The sequence below is a fragment of the Mustela nigripes genome, chromosome 2 (genome assembly GCF_022355385.1).
Source record: "Mustela nigripes isolate SB6536 chromosome 2, MUSNIG.SB6536, whole genome shotgun sequence".
Taxonomy (NCBI): domain Eukaryota; kingdom Metazoa; phylum Chordata; class Mammalia; order Carnivora; family Mustelidae; genus Mustela; species Mustela nigripes.
This window is the reverse complement of record NC_081558.1, coordinates 124555254-124582411: the sequence shown is the minus strand read 5'-3', so window position 1 is coordinate 124582411 and position 27158 is coordinate 124555254. Positions and strand designations below refer to the sequence as shown.

Genomic DNA, 27158 nt, shown 5'->3' with positions numbered 1-27158 from the left:
TATTTTTATAAAATAGTTTAATCCTGTGATTGTGGTGGTATCAGAAGAGAGATAAAAATATGCATGATTTCCATTTCTAATGTCGGAGAAATTGGTGTACTCCATGGATGCTACTCGTCGCTCACTCCCGGTGCCTGAATGGTATGCAGCAGAATGGAGAGCGGCTCCCCACCAAGGCAAGGCGGATTGAGATGGCCGTGTCATGTGACAGAGCTTGCTTATTTCCAAGAGATCAGAATCTTTATTGAAAGTGCTCCCTTTTTTGATTTCCGGTTCAGGCCCACAGCAGTTGATAAAGTAGAATTACTTAGCCATTATCAGAAGTAGTTGTATTTCCGCAAAGAGATGGTACTAAACAAGAATTTATTGCTACAACAAGACTGATAGAAATTGCACAGATTATAATTCAATCAGACACCTAAAACAGCACACATATTGGTGCTGGTAGGCTATGTGCAAAACCTCCAGCCACAACAAAAGAAACAACTGGGGGATATTTCACGTAGCCTGAATACTGGGAATAAATGTTATTCGCAAGTGGTGTTTTGGGTGGCCACAGGTTTATCTCTATAAAATTCGCAATAACATTTTATATACATGCAGTCCTAACAGAATGCCGTTAGTCCAAAGAGTCAACTCTCTGTGACCCCTTTCCCGGCAGGTTTAATATACTCTTCCAAGCATATTTCCCAAACTTCGCATCAGTCTTATTAGTAACTAGCTGGTCCTCCTACCTCTTTGAAAATTGGGGAACTGAGGAATGGAAAAGGTTAAAGGTGAAGTCAAAATAATTGAAACCCAAAGCCTCAGTCCTATTTGGAACACCAACTTTTGATATCAAAACTATTTTTTGCAATTAAAAAAAAAAAGAATGTAGAACTCAAGGGCTCGATTCTACCATCGGACAGCCTGGGGTTGGTTAACCTGCTGGCTTTATCCCCCACCAGCTGGGAGACCCTGGGCAGATTTCCTAACTTCTCTGAGCCAAATTTCCTTGTCTGTAAAGTGGAAATAATGATACTATCTAATTTGTAGAGTGGCTGTAAATGTCTGATGATATGACAATGCAAAAACACAAAAACTTGGCATGTGAAAAGCATGCAATAAATATTACCTGCTACTGTTATTCTTAACCTGGAATGGCTCGAATTTAGTGAGTGAGAGGCCTTGGAATAACTACACACTACCATATCCTATAATCAAGTTTCCACCAATATTGTAATCTGCTATTGATTTCCTAATTATTATGTTTCTATTCTGCCTTGACTTTTCCAAGATCTCCCTTAGTTTGTTGTCAAATAGTAAGAGCACAACTAGAAAAAGAAGATGCTCTTGCCCTCGGGGGCATTTCATGGCTTTGTATTTTCATCTCCAGTGACACAGAAGCTAATGGATGATTAGGGACATGGGAATGGACAGACCAGTCCTCTGGAGGAGCACCAACTGATAAACGCTAGGTCCTCTGTCTTCCAAGCAGAACATGAGGCCCGTATGTTTAATCACAGGTGGGAAAATGGAATGTGAAGGCCTGGGTCCTCTCGCAGGGCCTGGGTTTGGGAGGGATCACTACTTGCAGATGTCCCCTTCTTGAAGTTGGCAAAGCAGACATCTTTCCCATGGTCTGGAAGGCCCTGCATGATCTGGCCCCATGTCTCATCTCCCCATGTTTCTGGTCACATCACTCCCATTGTTATTCTCAGAAAACACCCAGTTTGGAAGGCCCTTCTGTGAGTTATCTACCATGGGGCTACTCCTGCCTGCAACCCCATTGACTTCCCCTGCTCTACGGGTCAGCGGCAGCATCTTCTGCAGTTTTCTTACTAATTATGTACATTGTCTGTAGTAGGAGGATAAGCTACATGTAAGTAGGGGCTTCCTCCGATGTTGTTCACTGATAGAGCCTAAGTGCTCAGAAGAGTGCCTTGTGCTAGCAAACGCTCGCTATATGTTTGTGGGATGAATGAATGGGTGGATGGTGAATGAATAAATGAACATTTACTCATGGAGACTCTGGATTCCCAACAGCCACCGCTGTCTTCATGGAAGGAGCAACTGGCCAAGGCAAGAACTGGCGGGTAGCAACGGGTCCCAGGGGTACAAAAGCTCCCATTTGCTCCATGCAGATGCAAATAGGCATGCTGCTTTCTCCCAGTGCCAGCTGGAAAATGGACTGCAGGTTTTGCTATTTAAAAAAACATAAAACAAACTTCCAGGGCCTTTCCCAGCACTTCAGGCCAAGCTAAACTGTCACAATTCAGGACGCCTGCTTTGAGGCCCTGGGAAAGTCAATGAACTTCATGGGGACCCAGCAAATGAAAGGACAACTAATTTTCTTTCCAACTTAAAAAATCACAGCCTCAGGAAAAGGTAAAAACCAGTCAATCCCTGCTTGACCACTCCTCTCTTCCCTTCAACCAATGATTTCCAAATAAATATGGAGGTTTTAACAATTCACTCTCATAAGAAAACCGATAACATCCTATTGGGCCCGTCTCATGAAAGAAATGATATTACTAATGGGGTGTGACTCAGCTTGTATTCCTGCAGGTGATTCCTGAAGGTGATGGCTCCAAAGCCCCATTTATGCTTTCTTTTTCCCGGGGAACCATGCCCCGACCAAACCAAACATGTCTCTCCCGAAAGGGCTCCAACAGCTATCATTCTCCACTTGTTACCTGCTGAAGCTTATAGCGATATGGGGGTCACTGCTAAAAAGCCAATTCTTGATGATGTAGAAGTCCTTTAAGGAACACAGAGATATTCCAAATTGCATCATCTCATCATTTCTGTTGAACCCAGAGGCCACAGGTAAACTGAGCTTTCCGAGTACCGGTAGAAATCTGCTTTGTACCAATAGTATTAGCAACCAAGTTCGCAGCAATGATGATCACTTTCCTTTACAGACCAACTATTCTGTTGCCATTGTATACCCAGCACCTTCCTAGCACCGAGGACACTGAGATGCAAACCACACCATCCTCGTCCTCAGGGAGCTGACTGTCTATGAGGAATAAAGATAGCCCCAAGAGAAACAAAGAAAAAAAGAAGGAAGAGAAATGGCTCTCATGCTCAAGTTAAAAGGAAGTTTAGAAGAAAAAAAAAGTAGACATAAAAAAGAAAAAAGTTCTCAAGAATTAAATTACTGAAATGACTACCCAGATAAAAAATATCTTCAACACCATTGGTATATATTATTCTAGACAACCACCATTTATATATATAGGTGGGCAGATAAATTTTTTCCTTTTTCTTTCATTTTTTCACAAAAATGAAAATGTGTTTTATCTAATCACAGCATTTTTAAAATGGATTAAAAATACCCATTATAATAGTTAATTGTTTATCCATTATAAATATAAATCTACAGCTTTTTAACTGGCTGATACGTCCTTTCATAGTGTCCTTCAACGGACTTACTTTAAGCAATTACCTATTGGTTAACGTCTACATACATCTTGATGTAGTTGCCCAAATATTTATTTAGGATACATTCTTTTATATCTGTGTGTTTATCCACAGGTATTCCCATTTGTCCTTGAGTAAAGAGAGTACCAACCTCCAATCTCCATTTCCATAAGCAGGGGGTGTAAGTGTCCATTCTGTGTATATCATTAAAAAAAAATCATTGCCAATCTACAAGTTAAGAAATGATATTTAATTCATGTTTTATTTTGCATTTATGTTCTTGGCATGGTTCCATTTTGAGAACATCTTTATAGATAATTGATATCTCTTACTTTGTTCATCGTTGTCTTGTTCTTAATCTTTCTCTTAGTCTCATATTTTACTATTGATTTATAAAAATTCTCCATCTCTAAAGGCTACTAAATTCTGTCTCATCATATACCAAATGGATGTTTTTCCTAAATCAGTTATCTGTATTTTTACTTTGTTTATTATTATTATTTTTATAATGGGAAACTTTAAGAAATGTATATGGGCAAGTTCATCAAAATTCTGTTTTGTGGATATGCCCTTACATACATGCCCTCATTTATCTTTCTTTAGTATTTTACAGTTACAACTATTTTTCCTACTACTTTTACATTTTTAATTTTCACATTTACACCTACATTTAAGAGGGCATGATTAAAATCTTACTATAACTCTTTCAGAAATCACATAAGAATATATAAAATCAAGGTGATCATACAAAAAGGGTTTATTTACCCCAAAATACTTTTTTAATTCTAAATTTAAAGACAGGACTTATCGGGGAAAAAATAACCAGCAGCTCTTTTCACTTCCAAAGACTGTAATATTCAATTATCAAATGACATGAAAATCTTGTTATTTTTCTGAGCTAACATTATTATATTCCTTTTGGTCACCAACTCTATTCACTGTGCATGTTTTATCCTCTCAGCTGGACCACAAATGTCTCTTGCATTAAGAGAGTAGACTGAGATTCTTCAATAAATTATCCATGAAATAGTAGTCATGGGATCCACACAATATAATATATAATTTGGCATATAGTAAGCTCTGTCTAATTAAATAAATTTTGTGTGTCCGACACATATTAAAAACTCTAGAAAATGAATAAGAGAATAAGTGGTTAAAAGGGTATTTTTAAAGTAATTAATCCCACAGCAACATATGGGACAAATAAAGATTCAAGACAGAGAGAGACGGATAGATCAAGTAGAAGTCTACAGCAAAATCTAGGCTTCCACTGAATGGGCCCACCAGCCTGAGGGACTAAAAGTGAGTAAAAGTTCCATGGACAGTAATCAGGAAGATGAGAAGAAAAGCAATCTGTGCAGGGCAAGGAGGGGAGCAGTGATTTTGGTATCAGACGTACTGAATCTACTTTCAGAGGGACAGACTGTCACAGATACAGGACTGGGGCACACAGCTAATGGGAAAGGAAAGCAACCTATGAGAGTAATTACACAGTATCACACTGTCTTAGGTATTTCACTCACAGAACTGGAATTTAAATTTCAGTCATCCATACATTAGTGACAGGCAAGGAAAAAGACTCCCAGAGCTTGGTTAGATAATGGCTCTGCCATTTCTAGCTACAAAGACCTTAGGGCAATTTACTTACCATCTTTGTACGCCTAAGTTTTGTCATCTAAGAAATGAGGAAACAAAAATGTCTCCCTCAAAGAGCTGGAATAAATGATATAATATATAAAAAGCAAATAGCATGATGCCTAAAATATAATTAAAACTCAATAAATGTACTAACTAGTGGAAAAACCAGAGAACTTAACAACTTGCTCTAGTGATATTAACAACTTGCTCTAGTGACATTAAGGGATAAAGGATAAAGATACTTAAAAGATGGAGGGGCACTTAGGTGGCTCAGTCTGTTAGATGTCTGACCCTTGGTTTTGGCTCAGGTCATGATCTCGGGGTCACATGATCAAGCCCCGTATCAGGCTCCACACACAGCATAGAGTCTGCCTGAGAGTCTCTCTCCTTCTCTCTCTGTCCCTCCCTATCTTGCCCACACATGCTCTCTCATTCTCTCTCTCTCTCTCTCTGTCTCTAAATAAATAAATAAAATCTTAAAAAAAAAAAAAGATGCTTAAAAGAAGGAGAGGTATATAGGAAAATGGGAAAAATCTTGAAGACACAATGTTATGGAAATCATGGGGCTAAGAGCTTCAAAGAAGTAGTTAATCCAATGTGAGGATAGACGAACAAACCATTTAGCCCTGGTTGTTCTTCATGTAAAAAGCAAATCTGGATTGCACTACATACCCAAAGTTGGTCATCCATGCCTGGTGGGTTCTTTTTGATAAAAGCACCATAGTAAGTTGCAATATTCCGGTGATGAGAATATTTCTTCAACATGTTAATTTCTTGTTTGATCTCCTCCTCTTCATCCTGTATTAGAATAAAAATATTCTGTCATGAAAATCTGTTGTCCTTAGTTGGATTTTGTTTTTGTATCACTATTCATATCAACTATGTAATAAATTCTTTCTTAAGTTTTTTCTTTTGGGGGTGCCTTGGTGGCTCAGTCATTAAGCATCTGCCTTTGGCTGGGGTCATGATCCCAGGGTCATAGGATTGAGACCCACTTCGGGCTCCCTGCTCAGCAGAGAGCCTGCTTCTCCCTCTCCCACTCCCCCTGCTTGTGTTCCCTCACTCGATGTGTGTCTGTCAAATAAATAAATAAACAAATTTTTTTTCTTCTTTGGTTGTAAACACATATAATTATTATAAAACTTGACTTTCTCTCTTGACTACAAGGAAAAATATTACAAGACAATAAATTGGCAATCTAAGAGGGTCTTCTCTTTGTACAGCAAACAGGCATAGCATACAACCTGCTAGAAAAAGAAATTGCATCCTTTGACCTGGAAAAGATCAAGGTAGACAGACTATTGAGATAAAATTCACTCTCAGATTCTGGGAACTATGTCCACTGAGTACCTACCACTGATCATATCTGGTAGCGGAAAGATTGGGGAAAGGAAAAAAAAATGCAGTGTCTGAGATTTAAAATTTGTTAGGTTCATTTTCTTTGAAGCCTACTTTTATTGAAGTAACTGACTGAAGATGATGAAAGTCAGATGGGAAAGGGAGCGAGGGTAGTTCCCTAGATCTGAGGAAGTTCACAAAACAGGAGTACTCATCTCACTTTCAGGAAACTAAACATAAAAAGAAAGGGGGAATGTGGTAGTGCCATGGATGTGAAAAGAGCTAACTCTCCTACAGACTAAGTTTCCTGATATTCAGGTCTCATTCATTCTGAATTTCAATTTGGAGTCCATCACCTTGGGCCACTTTAGGGAGCCCTAGCATTACCATCGGAGTGTGCATGTGTTCTCCCATAATTTGATTTTGATATGTACACATTAATTGGACCATAAACCAGTATTTTATTTCAGAGATTGGTGGAAAAAAATTCCATCCCAGGAGAGTTGTTTTAGATGCAGAGGTAGCAACAGTGATCTCTGCATGTAGACTGCTATATCATCTTTACCTGAAAGGCTGCCCATGCTGTGTCCCTGTGTGTCCCCTTCCATCTTGGGCTGCTCAGCCTCACTTCAGTGTCTACGGTGTCATGCCCTTCTGTGGTCTTCCATGGAATCTTTTTTCCCTTCCTCATCTTCACATAATTTTTACTCATTATTCCTACTAACTTTATATGACCTCCTTAGGATGTCTTCCCTAATTCTCTCAGGCCATGTCAAGTCCCCACCTCACCCCTCATCGCTTTATCTTATCTACCCCCTACACTTAACACTTGCACCATATTGGTTTTGGTACGGAGATATGTCATAATTGCTCTTTTACTTGACTCTCTTCTCCATGGATTCTAAGCCTTCCTCTGCCTTCAGGTCTCTGTTCCAGAGTCCCTTCCCCAGCAAAACTCTCTGATCTGTCTCACTTGGTTTGAGCCTCGTGGATCATCATGTGTCTCTCCCTTTGTGGCACCTTTCCACATTTATCCCTCTGACCATTTGATCAAACTCTCTCTTCCTCATCAGCCCATAATAACTGTAAACACAGGAACGGTGCCTGCTTTTGCTCTTTGTAACACGCCTCGCACCAGGCAAAGTGCCTGTGAGGAAACATGAATAAAAGAATGAACACCTGCAAAAGAGGAGCTGCTTACAGCAGCGTTAGTGGGACTTGAAAGGAAATGGTAAGAATGAGATGAGAAGAATGGTGAAATGCTGACATTTCCTGACCATGCAAAAATAAGTTTCAGCGAAAAACAATGGAGATTTGCCAACCTAGGAAAATGAAACATGTTACATGTCACATGGGTTAACAAAATTGAAGACTAGGTGATCTCAAAATAGAATGTACAACCGGGGCGCTGAGCTGAGGAAAAGCATGTGGCCCTTATGGTGAGGAGGGGAGTTGAGGAGGGAGGGGATGGCATACCGCTGATCACTGGGTTCTTTCCTGCAACTATCAAGAAACTACTTATGCCTTTGCCCTTGGCCTGGGGAGGGACTGACCTTCATGGATCTTCCACTTGGCAAAGGGTCCACACAGCACACCTCAGATGTCTTATTGTGGTGCATAGTGAGCTATTTTAAACCTACCATGTGAGGCCAAATTATTGTGGACAAATGCAGGATGTGAGCGGTACTTTGGGGAAGCCTAAACAGAAGGGGAGAAAACAGACTGAGGGTTTCTGTGGGCAGCCTGCTATCGACTGCTGCTTCCATTAAAGAGGGAACTACATGAGGCAATAAAACACCCTTCTCTCTCCCACGGCAGCCTGCCGGTCTCACCTTCAGTCATTCTAAGCAACAAGTTGGTTCTACAAGCATTGCTGCCAGCCTCCTACGTTCTCAAGAGGATGGAGGGTAATGTGGGAGAATCCACTGGGTGGGGAGTATAGTGTCTTAGAAAAAGTTTTCTGTGCTATTAAGAATATAAGAATATATGAAACAGTTAAATAATAGTATAATTCAATATATAGTTAAATCTAAAATAAATAGTAATGGAGAACAGAATGAAGGCAGCAGCTCTCTATCACTTTGCAAAAGTAAAGTGAGGCAATATGAAAATGAAGAAAGCATAGGCACTGAGTCAGAAAAATGAGGGTGGGCAGGTAGGGTGTATGTTCTCTTTGGGCTCCATGATCTTAGGAAAGTAACCTATCTTTTACAATGTCAGTTTTCTCTTCTATAATTAGATAGAGATTTTATAATAGAATTTTATTATAAGCCCCAGTCTTCTGTGATATTTGAATGAAGTATGTGAAAGTTATAAAGTGTAATACAAAATAAACATTATTTTTAATCTTGTCAACCAAAAAAATACCAGTGGAAGAGCAGGAATGGAGGTATCTTGAATTTTAGTTTAAATTGCATGGTTTCTAAACACAATTATGGAACCACTGTGGGTTATTGTTATATAGCTCTAGCATAGAACTTTGATCTTTATCTTGTAAGTGGGCATACATTTTATTGGGCTACTATTGATCACAATTTCTAGTCTAGGGCAAGGGTGGCAGCAAGTTAGCGGTATTGACAGGGAAACACTAGTAACTACAGAAACTTATTTATCCACTGGACAAGCAGTCTACCCTCTCACAACATGGCTATTGAAAAGCACGAGTTACAATGCTTTCAAAAAGACAAAGACAACAACAGAGGCTATAGTTAGATTACAAAGTTCTAAGAGAAGGATGTCTTCTGTTTTGTAAATGGATTATTATGTCTTGAGAATTAAGCAAAAGGATCCAGCCCACCAGGAAATAAACAACCTCTGGGTCATAATGAAAAACAAAATAATGGTACCAAATTGCCACAAATTTTAAAAGGGACTAGTTTTAATAAGCCAAGTCTGGTAAACAGGAAGAACCATTACTTCAGTCATAAATCTATTCCAAGTCAATTCATTATGTACCCTCAGACATTGCATATGGACTCTCTAAATATCAGTTTTGTGAATGAAAATAAGAATATCTATTTAAACCACCTCTCAGGCTTAGAAATTATGAAGTGCTTATTTAAGCATAGCTTTATTATCAAAATAAAGAAGACTTTCTTTCACAAGATCACGAGAATCTATTGCTTAGTATTTGTGGTAGACTTGGATAGGGGAGGGGTGGAAAGGCCATGATGTTTGGCAGCCTCCCTCATGAGGAGATGGGAGCCCATTTCCTCTTCTTGTCTCTGGGCTCAGTCATGTGACTTGCTTTGGCCAATGGGACATTAGCAAATGTGACCTAACAGAAGCTGGAAAATTACTTGCGGACTGGGGCTAGCTCTCTCTAATTGCTTGCAGACAAACCTTCTGAGTGAGAAGGCAGGCCTGGCCTCCTGGACGATGGCAAACCATGTAAGAAAAAGTGGTTTTCAAAGGCAAAGAAATAGATGTTTCTAGGAGATGCTTTTAAGCCACTGACTACCTCTGATGATAATACCATAGAATGATATGATACTGTGGTCAGAAAACAGAGCCAAAGCCAACTTACATAATGTTCGCTATGTACGAGATAACTGTGTATTTAATATGCAAAACAGCTCTATGAAGTAGATGATTAAATGATCCCATATAAGTGAGGAAAATTAATTTCAGGGAGGTTAAGAAATCCCCCAAATTCTTTCGTATCTTATATGTTAGAGCTAAGATTCAAAGCGAGATCCGTTTGACTCCAAAGCCAGTGCTACTGAAAACTCCTAGACAGAAGAGCAGTAACCCATGGTGATAAAGCTGCTAATCATGAAGGAAGTGTTTGGGAGCATTTTAAGCCAGGGATAAAGAGAAACCTGCCCTTGGTCCTCCAATTAAAGAAACTTGTTAGCACACAATAGTACTTGCTTATGAATGACATCAGGGATTTTAAGTTGCGTATTTAATACAGGGAATATACTTTAAGCATTTACAATATGCTAGGATTGAAAAATGGAATTAATAAGATACTTAATATTAGTGTGCTCTATGACAAAGACTTTGCCCAATATTTAGGTCTCGATCCATGGAACAAAAATAAAACTGTGTAATAAAACTATGGTAAGTCAGGGGACTGGTCAGTCTGAACTCAGAAGAAAGTACGAGGTGTAGAGACTCATATATGTCACTTGACCCTAGCCATGTGGGCACTGGTTGGAACCGCGGCTGTCGCTCTCCACAGCATGGGCCGGCCTTAGGCCTTAGGCGCCTGTTTGTATTAACTTCCCCATCCTTCTCAACGTCACTGTCACTGTCGAGGGAATATGACACAAAGCTGAAGACAATCTATTGTTAAAGAATCACAGGCATTAGAATGTGAAGGGATGGTTGACATTTTCTAGGATGTAATTTTAAAATGTTTTAAAATAATTTGTAATTGTGAGATCCCTTCCTCCAGCAGAAGTTTTATTCAGGATGGTCACATACAGCATCAACAGAAACTGGATTTTAAAATCAGCAATATTTATTTTTATGAGCTTATGTCATTTCTCATTATAAAATTAATCGGTGACAACAAAGAAGCTGCTTTAGTGACTACAAAATTAGAGTTTTTGAAAGCAATACAAAAGTCACATATCAGCTTCAATATCTCATTAATTTTCAGGTTTGTTTTGTTTCCAAAGGAGAGAGAAAACCTACATTCCTAAGGAAAGTAGTTGCAAATTTCTCTTTTTAAACTGAAGGCTTTGAAATTTCTGTGGAAATTCTTCTTACCAAATGAAATTCTGCACCCGAATGGAGGAACCTAGCAGTCTAAATGAAGAGGCTGCCATAGCCAGCATGTTTGTTGGTAGATAGCACACAGCTTGAGGTTTGTTTTGTATCACAGTTTATTAAATATGAAATGCACTAAAAATTAAATGATAATTAAGCATATATGTATCTCCTTGAATTATCTCACAGTGGGGTTATACACCTATAAATTATACTTTTACAGATCGAAAGAAACAGACCCAGCATGGTTCAAGGAGTCGCCTGAGCCTTAAAAGGACTGGAACTTTGCCGTGACCTCCTGCAGGCATACCTGGATTTGCTGTGCTGTTAACCTTAAGCGAATGAATGCATCCCATAGATTCGTAACCACTGACTGCATCCCAGGCGCAACGTTAAAAGCTAATAGTATAACAATACAACAATGGGCGTCGCAGAGTCAAGCTCTGCCACAATGAAATTTATAATAGGCTAGTGGGGACACAGACGGAAATCAAAGAATGACAGAGATGCACGGAAACTTACAAACAGGAGAGGTTATGGGCAACAAACCTCACTGGAGGCATCGGGGGACACAGCACCAAGACTTTCAAGTTCGAGCTTAATTCTGAAGACCTTGTAGGGTTTACCCATTTAGGAAGAGAGAAAAACATGATGTGTGACTAAGGAGGGAACTGTTCTTCTAGCAGAAAATTAGTGATTGCCAAGGCCCTGTAGCCAGAAGGACTGTGGCATCTGTGGCATGTAACCTCCTACAGGGATTGTTGGTACCATCGAGAGACAAAGGAAAATGTCTACATTTTATTTATTACAGTGTCACTGTAATAACAGTAAAACACCCTGAACACAATACTCTACATATTTCTCTCAAATGCTTTCTTTATCAATAACTCTGCTTACTTCTCACACAAACTTAATGAGACAAGGGGTATTATCTACAAGGCGAGGTTAAGGGATGTGCCCAGGGTATGGAGCCCTGAAGTGTCAAAACGAGGATATCCCCAGATGCAAGTGCCGATCTGCAGGGCTCCCCTTGACCATGAGGCTATGTTCTCTCCTGCTGGGAAGAGCCGGCCCTCAGAGAAACCACTAATGCCCCAATGTGCCTCTTTCTCACACTCAAGCCTCCACTGATGATGACTCCCAAGAAAACCATGAATTAAAAGGAAAAAACAAAAACAAAACGAACATGCTCAGGTAACCCAGAAGTAAATGAGTTCTGCCCCTCATAGTGTTGTCACTAACTGGCCTAAAGTCAGCCATAAATGAAGTGGTTTATGTCATCCTTAACCCACCTCTCTGACATGTTGTGCCTGCACGTAGGACAAGCCTCCCCATCCAGGCCATCTGCCCAATGTGCATGCACATATGCAGAGACCCAGGCATACGTAAGCCACCAAGCGGGGTATATATAATCCGTAGGCAAGATAGGGGGAGACGCGTAAGTGTGCATGTAGCTAGCAGCTTGGCGTGTCGTTTTTAGAACTCTAGAAGCTTTCCAAGTTTTACATGCTCTATGCCATACAGAACAGAAGCACTAAATACCTCCCAAAGGTAGAGGGTATTATGAAGACAAAAATAACCTTTATCTTTTTTTTTTTTAAAAGATTTTATTTATTTATTTGACATAGAGAGAGAGAGATCACAAGTAGGCAGAGAGGCAGGCAGAGAGAGGGGAAAGCAGGATCCCTGCTGAGCAGAGAGCCCGATGCGGGCCTCGCTCCCAGGACCCTGAGATCATGACCTGAGCCGAAGGCAGAGGCTTAACCCACTGAGCCACTCAGGTGCCCAACCTTTCTTTATCTTTGCTAAACGTTCTCATCAGGTACTTTATCAGATGGTCTGTCTGCCAAAGACACCTACCTGAAGAACCACAAAGGAGTCCCAAAGAGGTGTGTTCAGAGGGGTCTCTGCAGCAGCGGGCCTGGCATGGGGATTCCCAGGCTCTGTGGAACCCAGAGGGTCAGATTCCTGCAGCTGCGAGCACCCTTCTCTCAGGCCCAACAACGCAGAGCAAGATCTGAACTCACCCTTGGATCTCACAGAGCTGTCACTTTATCAGGAAACGTGAGCAGCCCAGATAGATACTTTCTCTTAAATTCTCTCTTAATACTTTCTGCACACTCCTTAAAAGTTCATCAGAACTGTGATTCAGTCATTGTTCAACTGTCTGTTAAATGTCTCTTTTGCATGTTGGAATGTAAGATTCCAGAAGACAGTGTGCGCGTCCGTTCTCCTCACGGCTGTCACTCTAGAACATAGCACATGCATGCGTCCCTAAATGAATGAATACATGAATGACTGATTATGGCTTCCGTCTTCAGCTTCTGGAGGAATCTAGCCAAACATTCTCTCCTAGATCCTGCTCTTCACTAAGTCATCTTATATATGGTTGGGGTGAGGCTAATATTGTTCCTGGGAAGACTAATAACTCTGTAACTGAAGCTTACGACCAGGCTCCAGGTCTCTTTGAGGAGTAAGGAAGTGGTCTTCCAGGAGCCTCTGGTAGAGGGCTTTGCCCATAGTTAATGGGTTCAGTGAATGTTTGCTGGTGATGAAAGAGCTGAGTCAAACTATTTACACGGATTAATGAGTAGCTAACCCAGGGATGGTGCATCATTCATAGCACTGACTGCCATCCCCACACACTCATCTACTAATGACAGAAGTTCAAGGTACTCTTAAAAATCCTCTTGCCATTCCAACTGCCTGCCCCACTCAGGTACCCACTGGATCTTTCCAGGACTAATAATTAGCATCATTTTTTGAGGACCTGTTATGTGCCGGACCCTAAAAATGATATCATTTTAGCCTCCACACAAGTTGGTGATGTGTGTATTTATACTAACACACAAGAAAAATGAGATTCAGCAAGGTCTGAAAGCTGCCCAAGGTTCCAGTCCGAAAGGAGGCCAGTACAGTGTGATCTGAGCTCTGATGAGTCAGCAGGCCAAGCTGCAGGGGTACGCCCTCATCTTTCATTCCTACAACTGGGCTGTGGGGAGGGTGGAGACACCCTAACTGGCTGAATTTGAACTTCAACTCTGCCATTTACTATCTGTGCGGCTTGGGCAAGTTACTCAGGCTCTTTATGCCCTCAATCACTCATTCATGAAATTAACACAGTAGCAGTGTCCACTCATGGGAGCTGTTTTGAGGATCAAATGAGCTAACATGTGGTTAACCAAGTACAGCAGTGTTTGGCACAGGGTAAGTATGGAGCCATTTTTATTTTGACCATGGCTGTTGTTGTTGTTGTGACTATTATTAATAATGCTATGTTCTATGCTACCAATCACTCCACCGAATGGCCTCTCTTCAAGAGGGAGGAACCAAACCTGGTTGGAGCAGTGTGTCCTCTGACTCTTACAAACAACTCAGGATTAAACACTTTTTTTTTTTCCTTCATCCACTGAACCCATTAACTATGTTCAAAGCCCTCTGCCAGAGGCTCCTGGGAGACCACTTCCTTACTCCTCAAAGAGAGCTGGAGCCTGGTCATCAGCTTCAGTTACAGGAATTCAGCAGGCAAGACAGAAATAGAAACTCAGTCAAGCAGGGTTTAAAATGGGTCCTCCTAGTAGGCAAACGTTTAGTAAATGCTTATTGAATAAACTAATGGAAAAATTCACACTAAATTAAACACTAAGTGCCCTTCTATCTTAACTGGAGACCTACAGCAATGCGGTTGAGAGGATGGACTTTAAGGATAGAGTTAAGATACTCAAGCTGTGGGGTGCGTGGGTCAGTGGGTAGGTGGATGGGTTAAGTCTCTGCTTTCCGCTCAGGTCATGATCTCAGGATCCTGGGATCGAGCCCCGAGTGGGCTCTCAACTCAGCAGGGAGTCTGTTTCCCTCTCTCTTTGCCTGCCTCTCTGCCTACTTGGGATTGCTGTCTGTCTAATAAATTAAAAAAATCTTTAAAAAATAAAATAAAATGCTCAAGCTGAAATAGTCACTCCCCACGTACATGTTACACTGAGCAGGATACTTAATATGCCTGTTCTTCTCATGGTGCTTCTCAATGGTGCTGTTAATGGAAGCTGTTTGGTAGGTTGCCGAAAGGGTTAAATAATCAATATATAGGGAGGATTTAAAAGAGTTCTGGCTCACAATAATCACTCCACCAATGTTAGTTACCATTATTACTACTTTTGGCTGAAACATTACAAAGGCCCCAGAGAGGTTCTCTACTTAAGGACCACATCGGTTTTAAGCACATTCACTACAATGATATTTGCTATCATGGTGGTTTAATTCTCCTCGTTTTGCCTACTCAGATACCTTCCCACTCCCTTCTCAAATATCTCTCTTGTTTCCTTTGAGGAATCATCCTTTCCAAACTTTGGTCTTTCTAGGTTTCAGGGCCAGGGACCCAGTCCAGATACGGAGGAAGGAAAACAAGGGTTGGTTCAGGACTGGGGACGTGACCCAAGCTGATATTTGGACTGGCACTTGGCTGGGACTAACAATAATGAAGCCATCAGAACACGGACCTGGATTGTTGGTGGGAAGAAAGCAGAGTCAAGCGATGGAAAGAAAGTTCCTAATCACATCATCTGACTTCTAGTAAATTCCATCCTCAGCTTCATTTGGTTTGAGTGGGCTTTGAGTACTAGAACCCAAGCTGTGCTGAGTAGTAAGATCAGAACCAATTTCTGTAAAGGTGAGAACCTATGATACTAAGTTAGGATCTCCTTAAGTCCTATGTGGGCTTCAAGGTATCATTGCAAAGGGACTAGTTTACACCAGGAATTTTTACCCAAATGAAAATGAGGATTATTTACAGGGTTATCAAAGAACCACAGTCCCTTCACCTATGTTGGCCAGGAAGCAGTGAATAAAAAAGCCTAGAAAAGTGCCCCTCTGACTTTCAGGAATTTGGAGTTACTTGAGGGGCTTGTAAAAAAGGCGGATTCAGAGACCCCACCCAGAAATTATACAGCAGGTCTAGAAATCTGCATTTCTCATAAATACCACCGGAGGGCTGACCGTTCACGGACATTGGTAGTCCACTTTGAGAAACATACCCTAGAGGGCCCAGTTTTGTTTAGATATTGTAGGCAAATCTGGAGTACACAAACCCAGCTGGGAAGGAATCCCCAGAAAGCTGCGAAATGAAGAAATTCTCATAATTATTTCAGGAACTAAAACAACTTCAAAGACTGAGTCTGAGTTGTAGTACTAATTCTGAAGCAAATATTGGCAAATTTGGAAGTGTCTCAGCTCTAAAACCAGAAGAGCAGAAGCATTATATCCAGTTCTTTCTGTGGCTAGTTTCTATTAGGAGAAAAGATAGGGGGGCGGGGGGAGAGGAAGTGGTGTAGAGTAAAAACAATAATCTAAAAATTGATTTCATGCTTATGGTTTTATCAATTTCATTACAATCAACTATAGTAACTGCAGTAGATCACTGCAAACAATTAACAAAGACGACCTCTGAGAATTCATCTCGGTTTTTAGCGGAGCAGCTATAATGAGCACAATTATAATAATTGGTAAGAAGCTTTTACAGCATTCCATAATACACAAAAGACAACATGGCAAAATGAAATAGATTGTTTTCTGAGGCTACCACACAAATTTCACAAAGGAAATCTTATGCTGACTGTAACATGTAGAGGGGTGATACAAGAGTCACTTGACGCTGTATCAGACATCATGGGAATTGAGAGAACTATCTCCTGGTGTGAGGCTTATATTTTATCTTTGTTAAGGGCCGGTGCTTATAAAACAGTCAGTGATGTGTATGAATCAGGGAAACTACCCAGCCTTTTCAACAAGGGTTCCTGGGTGGCTCAGTGGGTTAAGCCGCTGCCTTCGGCTCAGGTCATGATCTCAGGGTCCTGGGATCGAGATCGAGTCCCATATCGGGCTCTCTGCTCAGCAGGGAGTCTGCTTCCTCCTCCCTCTCTGCCTGCCTCTCCATCTACTTGTGATTTCTCTCTGTCAAATAAATAAATAAAAATCTTTAAAAAAAAAAAAAAAAACAAAAACAAGGGTTCCCTAAGAAAATTAAGTCCAAGTCCCATAAAGCATCCCCTGTACACAATGGACTGACTTTCCTACGTCCTGACAACAGCCTTAGCTCTGTACCATCCTCTGAGGGGCTGAGAAAAGAGTCTCTCATATTCTTTTTCTGCAGGGCTTTGCTATCTTGCGAACCTAGTTTAGAAAGGCTAACTGATACTCCTTCAACTGAAAATACATATGCTGGGATAAATAGCTCTGTTGATTTCAAAACAAGGTGGCCTAACAAGAGTAAGTGGTTCTTCAAGCAACTTAAAGTCTCAAAAACAGAACCAGAAACAATGTCAGTAATAGTCAATGCTCTCAAGTCCTCCTTTATGCATCAACATACAACTTTGAGCACTGAGATTAAAGGTAGAAATCACTGTAGTTCCACGGAACCACACAACAGAACTTTCCAGCATGAATGTCTCGCAATGTCTACACCCAATAACTGTTAAATTGCCAAGTGCACTGCATTATGTGGAGAGCCTATTCAATCTAAGGAAAATAGAAGATCATGATTTCGGCAGAACTGCACAATAAATTCTGACTTGTTTTGTGTATAAAAACTTTGTAAAAGGCTTACATATTTATAATGGATTTCTCTGTAGAGACTGATTGTAGCTGATCTTGACTTTTGTGTTAGATCTGCTAACTGATCACAGCATTACCCATTCTCCTTCCACAACTAACAGAATGAGATTTTTTAAATTATGTTAGTCACCATATAGCACATCATTAGTGTTTGATGTAGCATTCCATGATTCATTGTGTGTGTCTAACACCCAATGCTCATTACAACCCGTGCCTTCCTTAATACCCATCACCAGGATACCCCATCCCCACAGCCCCCTCCCCTCTGAAACCCTCAGATTATTTCCCGGAGTCCACAGTCCCTCATGGTTCGTCTCCCCGCTCTGATTCCCCCTCTTCAGTTTTTCCTTGCTTTTCCTAATGTCCTCCATGCTTTTCCTTAAGTTCCACGTATGAGTGAAACGATATTTTTAATTGCACCTAACTGTACCAGTTGGGAAAATAAAAGACTGCATTTCCCAGTTTGCCTTGCATCTAGGTATAGCCAACGAAAGCAGAAGTTAAATAGAAATGTATACAAGTAGGAAAGATTCTAGTGGAAGGAGCTCTTTTCTGTACCCTTCTGCTTCCACCCAGTCACTCTCCCTGTCTTGCTGCCAAAGAATGGGATCCATGGAAATTGACAACCAGCTTGAACCTGGAGTGTGGAAGCCACAGGGCCACATTGTTGCATAAACCCGGGCTGTAGATTCCGCAATCCTTTTAACACCAGAAAGGGAGACGCTATGGCCTTTCTTATTTTGAGTTCTCTGTTTCAGGTAGCAGAACCTAAACGTAATTAATATAAAATACCTGCAGTTTCTTATTCAGTAAAGGCCAAGTGAATCAATAAACTAACAGGGATCAAATATTTGAACTGATTTGCAACCTTTGAAATTTGAATAATGAATTTATTTTTATTTATATAGCAAAAAATGTATTTATTATATTGATTTATCAAATACATAATTCAAATAAAAGGACAAATAAAAGGAAGTAGTACTTTATCTAATGCCAATAAACATGGGGATAATTTTCTGCAGGCAAAGAAGACATACAATTTAAAGACAAATTCAGATCAGTAATAAGGAAGGAAAGGAAGTCAGTACAATGTGTGGTATAAATGAACATTAGTGAAATTAGTATTCTGGGAGATGTGTACTATATGATATATATACTTAACAAAGGTAACAGACTGGGCCAGAAGAGACATGGACTGAAATCTGACAGGCAGATATATTGCTTGCCTTTTTAAATTTGCATGTTGGTTTTTGATATTGTGGTGTGATTCATTGATTCCATGTCTATTTACATTGAATAAACCACTTCCGGGCTGAATGGAAGACTTTGGTCTTTTAGCTTTTATGTAGGGCAGGCAGACATCTTAGAAAAATCCCCAGAACAATAGAAAATTATTAACATGCTTTTGATGTCCAGTGAGTCCTTTCAAGTCTCATTTTTGCTCTATACTCTCAAAAAGGCATTAAAGTATTTTAAATAAACCTAGCAAAAAGGACTGAAAGGATGAGATTATATTTACAATAAAGTCTATTCCTTCGATTGCTTTTGATCGCCCAGGCAGAAATTTTATTTCAGTGTTGCTCCATAATAATGAGAATTTTTGGTTGTGGGGATTATCTGGTCGATATTTTGGAGGAGGAAAATATTCATGTGAAATTTCCTAATTAAGCTGCAGTAGCTACCCAAACTTTTTCTACTCCAGTGTTAGGTGGACCTTTGGGAAAATTGCTAAGACCCATCTCTTCTGTGTAATCTCAGTATTATTCTTTTAATACCTTCAAATCCGTCTTCTGTCTTCATATGCACATATACATGGTTGTGTTTATTAAATTTTCAACACACATTATCCACTCTAACTACATAAGGCAGTGGGTGGGTATCTAATTTAATTAGGGTGATTTATCCATGGTCTTCTCAGTCTGCTGTTCAATACTCTTAACTGCTTTATGTTAAGCTCAGTGGGGAAGGACTTTAAATGTTTAAGAAGATTCTATCTCTGAAAAATGATTTTTTATCACTAATTTCTCTATCACAAATATATAGCCACTGAGATGGCAAGATAAAGATACGTTACCCCTGTGACGTCCATAACTTTAATGGCTGCAAGCTGGCCCGTTTTAACATGACGACCCTGTAAAGGAAAAAAAAAATAATTATTATTATTAAATAATAATTTATAATAATAATAATATTAAAATAATAATAAAAGAAAATAATAAAAAATAAAAATAATTATTTTAATAATAAAAATAATAATAATAAAGCTTAGTCCTGATAAGCAATATCCACATTCAGTTCCACCCATAGCAAACAATTACCTAGATCACTGTTATAAAATGCAGTTGGGGAAATGGACACACACACACACACACACACACACATCTTAAAAGCTTTAAGGATCAATTTCCATTCAGTGTTTACTTTGTAAAACATCTCCATCACTTTGCTTTTGGGTTTGTTTTCATGGTGATTGTTAAGTTAACCAAAAAAGGTAATGTTGAATAATTTGATTCTATCTTCTCTCCGAGGTGGTAGGTAAGGGCTTGCGTGGGAGGAAGGGGAGGTAGGCCTGGGTGGTGGGGACATAAGTATCTCCTTTGTCAGGAAATACTCAGTATGTGAAGAAACTTTAGTTTCCTTGATTATGAAAATATCTTGGATTTTTAACAGTCTCAACTGGATAGGATTCTGCTCTTGCTTGAGATTGTAGATGTATCCTTATCTTAAAAGTGAGCCTAAAATAGAACAGATAGTAACAAGTCCAAACTTGTGATCAAAGAAGCAGCGCTGAGGGTGAGCCTCTGCGGCCCAAGGTAGGCCTCTTGGTCTTTGGAACAACCACAGAGTGTCAACCACAGAGAATTAGAAGAGCATTGGGTGTGGTGAGAGGACAACGCCAGAACAGAAGCTTTCTCTTGAATTTTTGGTTGAGAAACCCTTGCTCCTTGAGAAACTTGAAGTCTACATGCAACTCTCAGAAGGTAGAGAGGACAGTCAACGCGCGTTACTTCTAAATGCATTTTATATGTGGCTTCTAAAGTACATTTCCGCTAGGACTGCTACCAGGCAGTAATATTATACCGCCAAGATCAGCTGGGTTCAAATACCAGCTGCATGACCTTAGACCAGTCCCCTGACCTTCCCTCACCTTCCAGGTTTCAGTTTCCTCATCTGAAAAACGGAGACAGCGGTACCTGACTCCTAGTATTGCAGTGGGGGCTGAATGTGATAATGTGGCTACAGTGTGGGGCAGTGCCCAGCACAAGGGAGGTGTCCGCGGATGTGGCCTATGATTAGTTATGACCCTATCTTGTGATTAATGCTAAATGCTGTCTTTCTTCCTAGCGTATATGTTTCATGAAGTCCAGGGCCATGTCTTGTCATTGTATTTCAGTGTCTGGAGTGGTGGGCGCTCACCCCATAGCCGGAGTGGTATGGTTATGGTGATGGAGGCATGATGCTTGTAGCTGGGAAGAGGGGATAGGTTTGGTGCTGTCTGTCCCTTTTTTTCTCATGTATCTCAGCTTTTTACACCTATTGACTCTGATTTTGGTAGTGCTTCCCTTCACCCTTCGACCTCCCATTCTGCTCCCCTCCTCCTTGGTCAGGAAAGAGCTAAAAGAAGGAGGTATCAGCACCATAACCCAATAGGATCAAGGGCACAGCCCCCCCCTACCTCTTTCAACTTACAAGACAGTAAGGGAAGGGCCTGGAGTGCTTCCGCACAGAGTCCTGGACTGGAATTCCAGAGGCCTGGTTCTTGACCAGGTTCTGCTCATGCCCAACAGGTTCACTGGGGACAAGTGATGTAACTCATCTGGGCCCTAGTTTCCCTGTCTGCAGAATATGGGGGAATAGGGCTCCGTGGTTGGGGAAGGCGGAAGGTATCATTGTTACCACCACCCCTTTCCACCCCAAGGAACACTTAGTAATGCAGTTTCCAGAGGCCAGGAATACCGACTTCCTGCAGAGCTACTCTCACACCAGGGAGAAGTAGCTAGCAATAGTGTCCTCTGTTGATAAGCACTGAATGACCTCCCGAGTTGTCCGGGTCCCAGTAAGAGTCTAGGATGCTGCAATGATGACCTTGGCAAAGGAACCAGCAGCTTTTCTGTGGGAATACAGTTGACTCTTGAACAATGTGAGGGTTAAGAGGGTCTGACCCCGCCCCCCACAGCCACCAAAAATCCATGTACAACTCTGATCCCTCAAAAACTTAACTCCTACTGGTCTACTATTGACAGAAAGCCTTATCGCTAACATAAAACAGTTGATTAACCTACACCTTGTACGTTGTGTGTGTTATACACTATATTCTTACATTAAGGTAAGCTAGGGAAAATAAAATGTCATTAAGAAGATCATAAGGAAGCAAAAATACATTTACAGTATGTCCTGTAAAAAATCTGCTCTACGCAGACCTATACAGTCCAAAGTCACGCTGTTCAGGGGACAGCTGCCTCAAGTCTTTAACACAAGGGCCAGCAATCATACCTCAAACGATGGTGGTTTCTCTACTAAAGCACTAAAGGAGGGTAGGGAAACTGAAGACAAACACAGAGCAACTGGTGGGTGTCCTCTAGCCGATTCACCCTGCAGTTCTGCTACGGGCTTCACACAGCCAGACACAGGCGAAAACCTGCGTGTATGGCCGCCTGTGACCAGCCCTCTCCCTCTCATACCGCCTCGGGGGGCTCCCATCTGCTCTCATTCTGGGGTCCTTGAGATGAAACTATGTGTGTTCTCTCACTGTACAATATTGTTTCTTGCCTCTCTGGTAATGTGTTTTCTTGGCCCAAGATACGCGTCTCCTCCTGAATCTGCAGTAAAGTTACTCAGTCCTCTTAGATTCAACTCAAGTATCACCTCCTCTGAAACCTCACTGCCAATACCTTTTCCCCTCTGTGCTATCAATGAACATGTCCGTGGGGCCTATGACTGCACTGAGCCCAAAGGACCGGTGGTCCCTCCTGTCCCTCTCTGTTTTTCCTTCCCACTCTCCCTTCCTTGTCTTCTGACTTCATTTGCAACAGAACCTGGCCCCCCCCCCCCCCCCACCAAAAAGAAAGATAAATCTTAAATGGAATCCTTCTGATTCAAGCAGGGGCTTGACCCGCAAAATCTGATCCGCTCTGCCCACCACATCTTTCTCTTCCTCTTTGGGGGCCCCTGAGGCATCTCTGTAGATACACAATTTGAGAAACACTAATTTGATCTTTAACTCCTTAAGAAACAGGGAATCCTCTTGGAATGAATAATTTGATACAAGGACACGTCAACACCTAGTTCTTTCCACCAGCGGTCTGGGAGCCCAGCACATCTAGCCCTTGGCCCAGGCCCGAGGCCAGGGAGCAGATAGAATACAAGTGATGCACTTGAGATTTCAAACCCAAGTTGGCATGGGGCAGTCCTTCCTGTGAGAGAAGTAAATGAAATACCTGCTACTTTTTTGAATGGAAGGTATGATGTTGGGTTTTTTGTGTGGTTTTTTTTTTTTTTTTTGGTCTTTGTTTTTATTCTAGTAACGGCTAATAATGTCATCGAAGGCAATACTGCGGAAGAGAATAACCTACTTGTCTCCCGTTTTCAATTTCACTCCCAAGCTGCAGAACCGTTCTGGATGGTTCTGACAGATGACTGAAGAGTACACCTCAGGATGGCAGTTCGGGCTTAAATGAGATCCTGGAGATGGAACAATTAGCAGCCTCAGCTCAGTCCCAGGCAAAGACATCCCCCGCACTCTGGAACAGGAAGGCTGCTGAGCTGTCAACCTTTGACAGAGGAGGGCCACAAAGGAGACCGCCTACCATGAGGTGCCTTTTACATCACTGGAGAATGTCAACCTAAATTAGAATCCAGATTAAGGCCGACTTTGAGGGAATAGCCGGGAGTCAGCGGACCCAAAGATCACTAGAAACCTGAGGCACAGTCATTGTTCGGACACTGTTTAAAGAAGCAACTTCATAAAATCACAAATAAATTGAGTTGGAAGAGCCCCTAAGGTGCCTAATCCAATACCCTTTTAGAGATGAGGCCCAAACCTCACAGTTAATGAGAACCTACACACAGGATACTTTCTCCTCTCTCCCACTTCTGCCATCCAGCTCTTGAAATAAAACTTCTTATTAGGAAAGGTTTAAGAGATTTTTTTTTAAGATTTTATTTATTTATTTATTTGACAGACAGCGGTCACAAGTAGGCAGAGAGGCAGGCAGAGAGAGAAGGGGAAGCAGGCTCCCCACTGAGCAGAGAGCCCGATGCAGGGCTCGATCCCAGGACCCTGAGACCATGACCTGAGCCGAAGGCAGACGCTTTAACCCACTGAGCCACCCAGGAGCCCCAAAAGTTTTAAGAGATTTTTAAACAAATTTTCTTTTCATATTTTACTTCACTGGAGTTAAACATCAAACTGTTCATCTCTATTTCAGGTAGGCTTTTAAAAAATAGTATTTTTTGTTTGAGGGCAAGGCAACAGGGGAGGATGTTTTTATCATAGGAAAATTTTAAAGTGAAAATTTAACATTACTCCTAATTTTAATTTATTTCCATTTATGGAGTCATGAAAAACACAAACACAGACGCCATCTAAATCTGAATCTAAAAATGCATAGTCAGCCAAGGACAAAAACATTTTTAATTCTGGGGTGGATTTTAAAGGGAGACAAAGGGTTAACTTTTTTTTTCTCTACAAAAATTAGAAAAAATATCTTGTTGGACTGCAGTGCTGAGTCATTTTTTAATAAAAGAAAGAAGGTTTTTTCCTCCCGTGAAATAACCAACAAGAACAAAAATAAAAGACTAAATCTTAGACTAAAAAGCATAATTGGTATTCCAGTAGGACCCAGAGCCTATTGTCCATCCTGTCCTCAAGCGTCAAGCAGGCCCACAAGGAAGGAGGAAGAATGGGCAGCAGATGGAGGAGAACAAAGGGTGTGGGGTCACTCGGAACTGGGGGGGGTGTGGTCCGGCCCCATCCTCAGACACACCTTCTGCCCCCCTTCTTCCTTTCTTCTCCCTCACACCTGACGTTAAAAAATACATATATGCTGGTTCTTGTTCATTACAAAATAACACTGCAGCGAAATCTCAATCACTCAACAATTATAGAACTCCACCCCTTTACCTCCTCCCTACAATGAATGCACAAGAAAAACAATGGTTTTGCCCAAAATAGCCCTGGAAGCCTTGGCTCTGTGATTGCTGTCCTTTACTAAGGAACAGCAAGATGGCTTTAGAGCCGCTAGCCTCAGGCTAGCCTGGAAGAAAGAGCACTTTGATTTCTAGGTCACTGAAATACATTTGTTTCCAGCGGAGCACGGGAGCAAACTGGGTTTGTGGAAAATGAAGACACTCTACCCACTATTTCCTTCCCTGCTGTCCAAGGACTCACACACAGGTAGAATGTAGTTAGCAAATCGTATTTAGCTTTGATTAGATCTCGCCTTTATTGAGGAAGATGTCTTCACTATCCTAATTGCGAGCAAGTGCCCTATCTTCATGTTTCCACAACACCCTACAAGAACCCTACTGCTATCCAACATTGCGATTTTCAACAGGTGCATCACAAGAACCATGAAAACTGGGGCACCTGGCTGGCTCAGTTTGTAAAGCTCGTGACTTGATTTCGGGGTCGAGAATTCAAGCCTCATGTTGGGCAAGAGCTTACTCAAAAACAAAGAAAGAGACAAAAAAAAAAAAAAAAAAAAAAAAAAACCAAAAAAAAACCAAAAAAACCCATGGAGAACCATGACAATAAATCAAATCAAATGGAAAAAAGAATCAGTGTAGCACACGTGGTTATGGCTATTCTTCTATGGATCAAATGTCATGGTTATGCCTGTCTATCTATCTGTCTGTCTGCCTATCTATCTACTTATCATTGATGCTATAGCACACCATCCAGATTCTCCCTTCAAAACTGAAACATCTGATGGCTCTTAGTCAGTTTGATCTCTGGGAATAGGCTTCAAACACAAAAGCACTACCAAAGTCATGCTCTTTCCTGGAGACAGCCAAACCAATGACTGGTTGACAGCCTTCTTGCCTTACAGTGGGACAATTCTGAGGGACAATCTTAGTTCCTGACCTACACTAGGGATGGCCGTGGTGTCTGTAAGACTGCATTGAGGTTATACTCTTTCTTCCACACAATTCTATTTTCTTCATAGGTGTAGACCCTAAGACCACTCCCCAGTAAAATTTCTGCATGTAAATCTCCATCTCAGGGACCATTTCTAGGGGGAACTCTACCTGAGACAGTCAGTGACAGGAATGGCCCAAGGAAACCGACTCTAAGAGTAGCTGTCAAGGAGACCCCCATCCTTGGTGTCAGTGGCTCTTGGCCAGCCCCTGGCCCACTGTGTCATGGTCAAGATGTTCACTCAGGGGACATTTTGGAGAACTGGAGTAGGATAGAGGTGTCAGAGAATACACTAGTGACTCCAACATTTCAGACATTAGAGAGGTCCGGAAGAAAGAGTAGTTTTTTGGTTTTTTGTTTTTTTAAGATTTTATTTATTTATTTGACTGACAGAGATCACAAGTAGGCAGAGAGGCAGGCAGAGAGAGAGGTGGAGGCAGGCTCCCTGCTGAGCAGAGAGCCCCATCTATCCCAGGGCCCTGGGATCATGACTTGAGCTGAAGGCAGAGGCTTAACCCACTGAGCCACCCAGGCACCCCGAAAGAGTAGTTTTAAAATACAGAATCAAATGGCTTTTGCTGAGAGTCCCTGATGTACTAGAGAAAAACAATGAAAAGCCAAGAGCAATTAATCACCAACCAAAGGCAACCTGTGAAAATCATCCAGGAAGTGAGGTTAAATCCTGAGGCCTGTCTTTAAATAAGATACGAACATCACTGCTATGGGCTCAGAGGGGTTGGGGAAATCAAAGATTTCAAGCTCTCAAGGGCATCAGTTGGGATGTCTCCATTCCAACCTTCAGAGTCTTATTCTTTCCCAGTTAGACTTGAATTGGGGATTCAACCTTTTTTCTTCTACCCTGGTAACTAATTCCTGGGCCTGCTCCTCAGCTTTTCTACTCTCAGAATGTAGTCTACGGCCATACCACCCTGAACGCGCCCGATCTCGTCATACTCTCAGAATGTAGAAGATAAGACTTTTTTTTTTTTTTTTTTAAATGGCATCCAAAATTTTGGTAAAGGGACAACAGTAGCGGCCAAGCCTGAGAAAGTCATGGTAGGCATGCCTCAGACATCTCAAGTTGCTCCACTGAGTCAGCTACATAGACCAGCAAAGATGCTATCCAAGGAGAAGAGAAGTCAAATGGGTAGGAGAGGAGGGAAATGAGGAGCCTAGGTGGCACCCATCAGATAAGATGCAACTGGGGGCTTCTTATAACTTTATCAAGGAAAAGAGACGGGCTAGAATACTAAAGGAGCTGTTTCCAGACTTCTACAAAACAAGCAGGTCCAGGCATCACAAGACATTGCCTGTA

At 41.3% G+C, this 27158-nt stretch overlaps 1 protein-coding gene across 4 annotated transcripts in view; it reads right to left on the bottom strand.

Annotated features, from left to right (window-relative positions):
• The window catches only part of TNIK (TRAF2 and NCK interacting kinase), a 378721-nt gene that overhangs the window by 133388 nt on the left and 218175 nt on the right, over positions 1–27158 (bottom strand). For all 4 annotated transcript variants that reach the window (XM_059391550.1, XM_059391551.1, XM_059391552.1 and 1 more), the window contains exons 3-4: positions 19778–19834; positions 5716–5841 (exon numbers count right to left, since the gene is read on the bottom strand). In XM_059391550.1, the coding sequence (XP_059247533.1) occupies positions 5716–5841; positions 19778–19834 (183 nt within the window). The remainder of the gene's footprint in view (positions 1–5715; positions 5842–19777; positions 19835–27158) is intronic.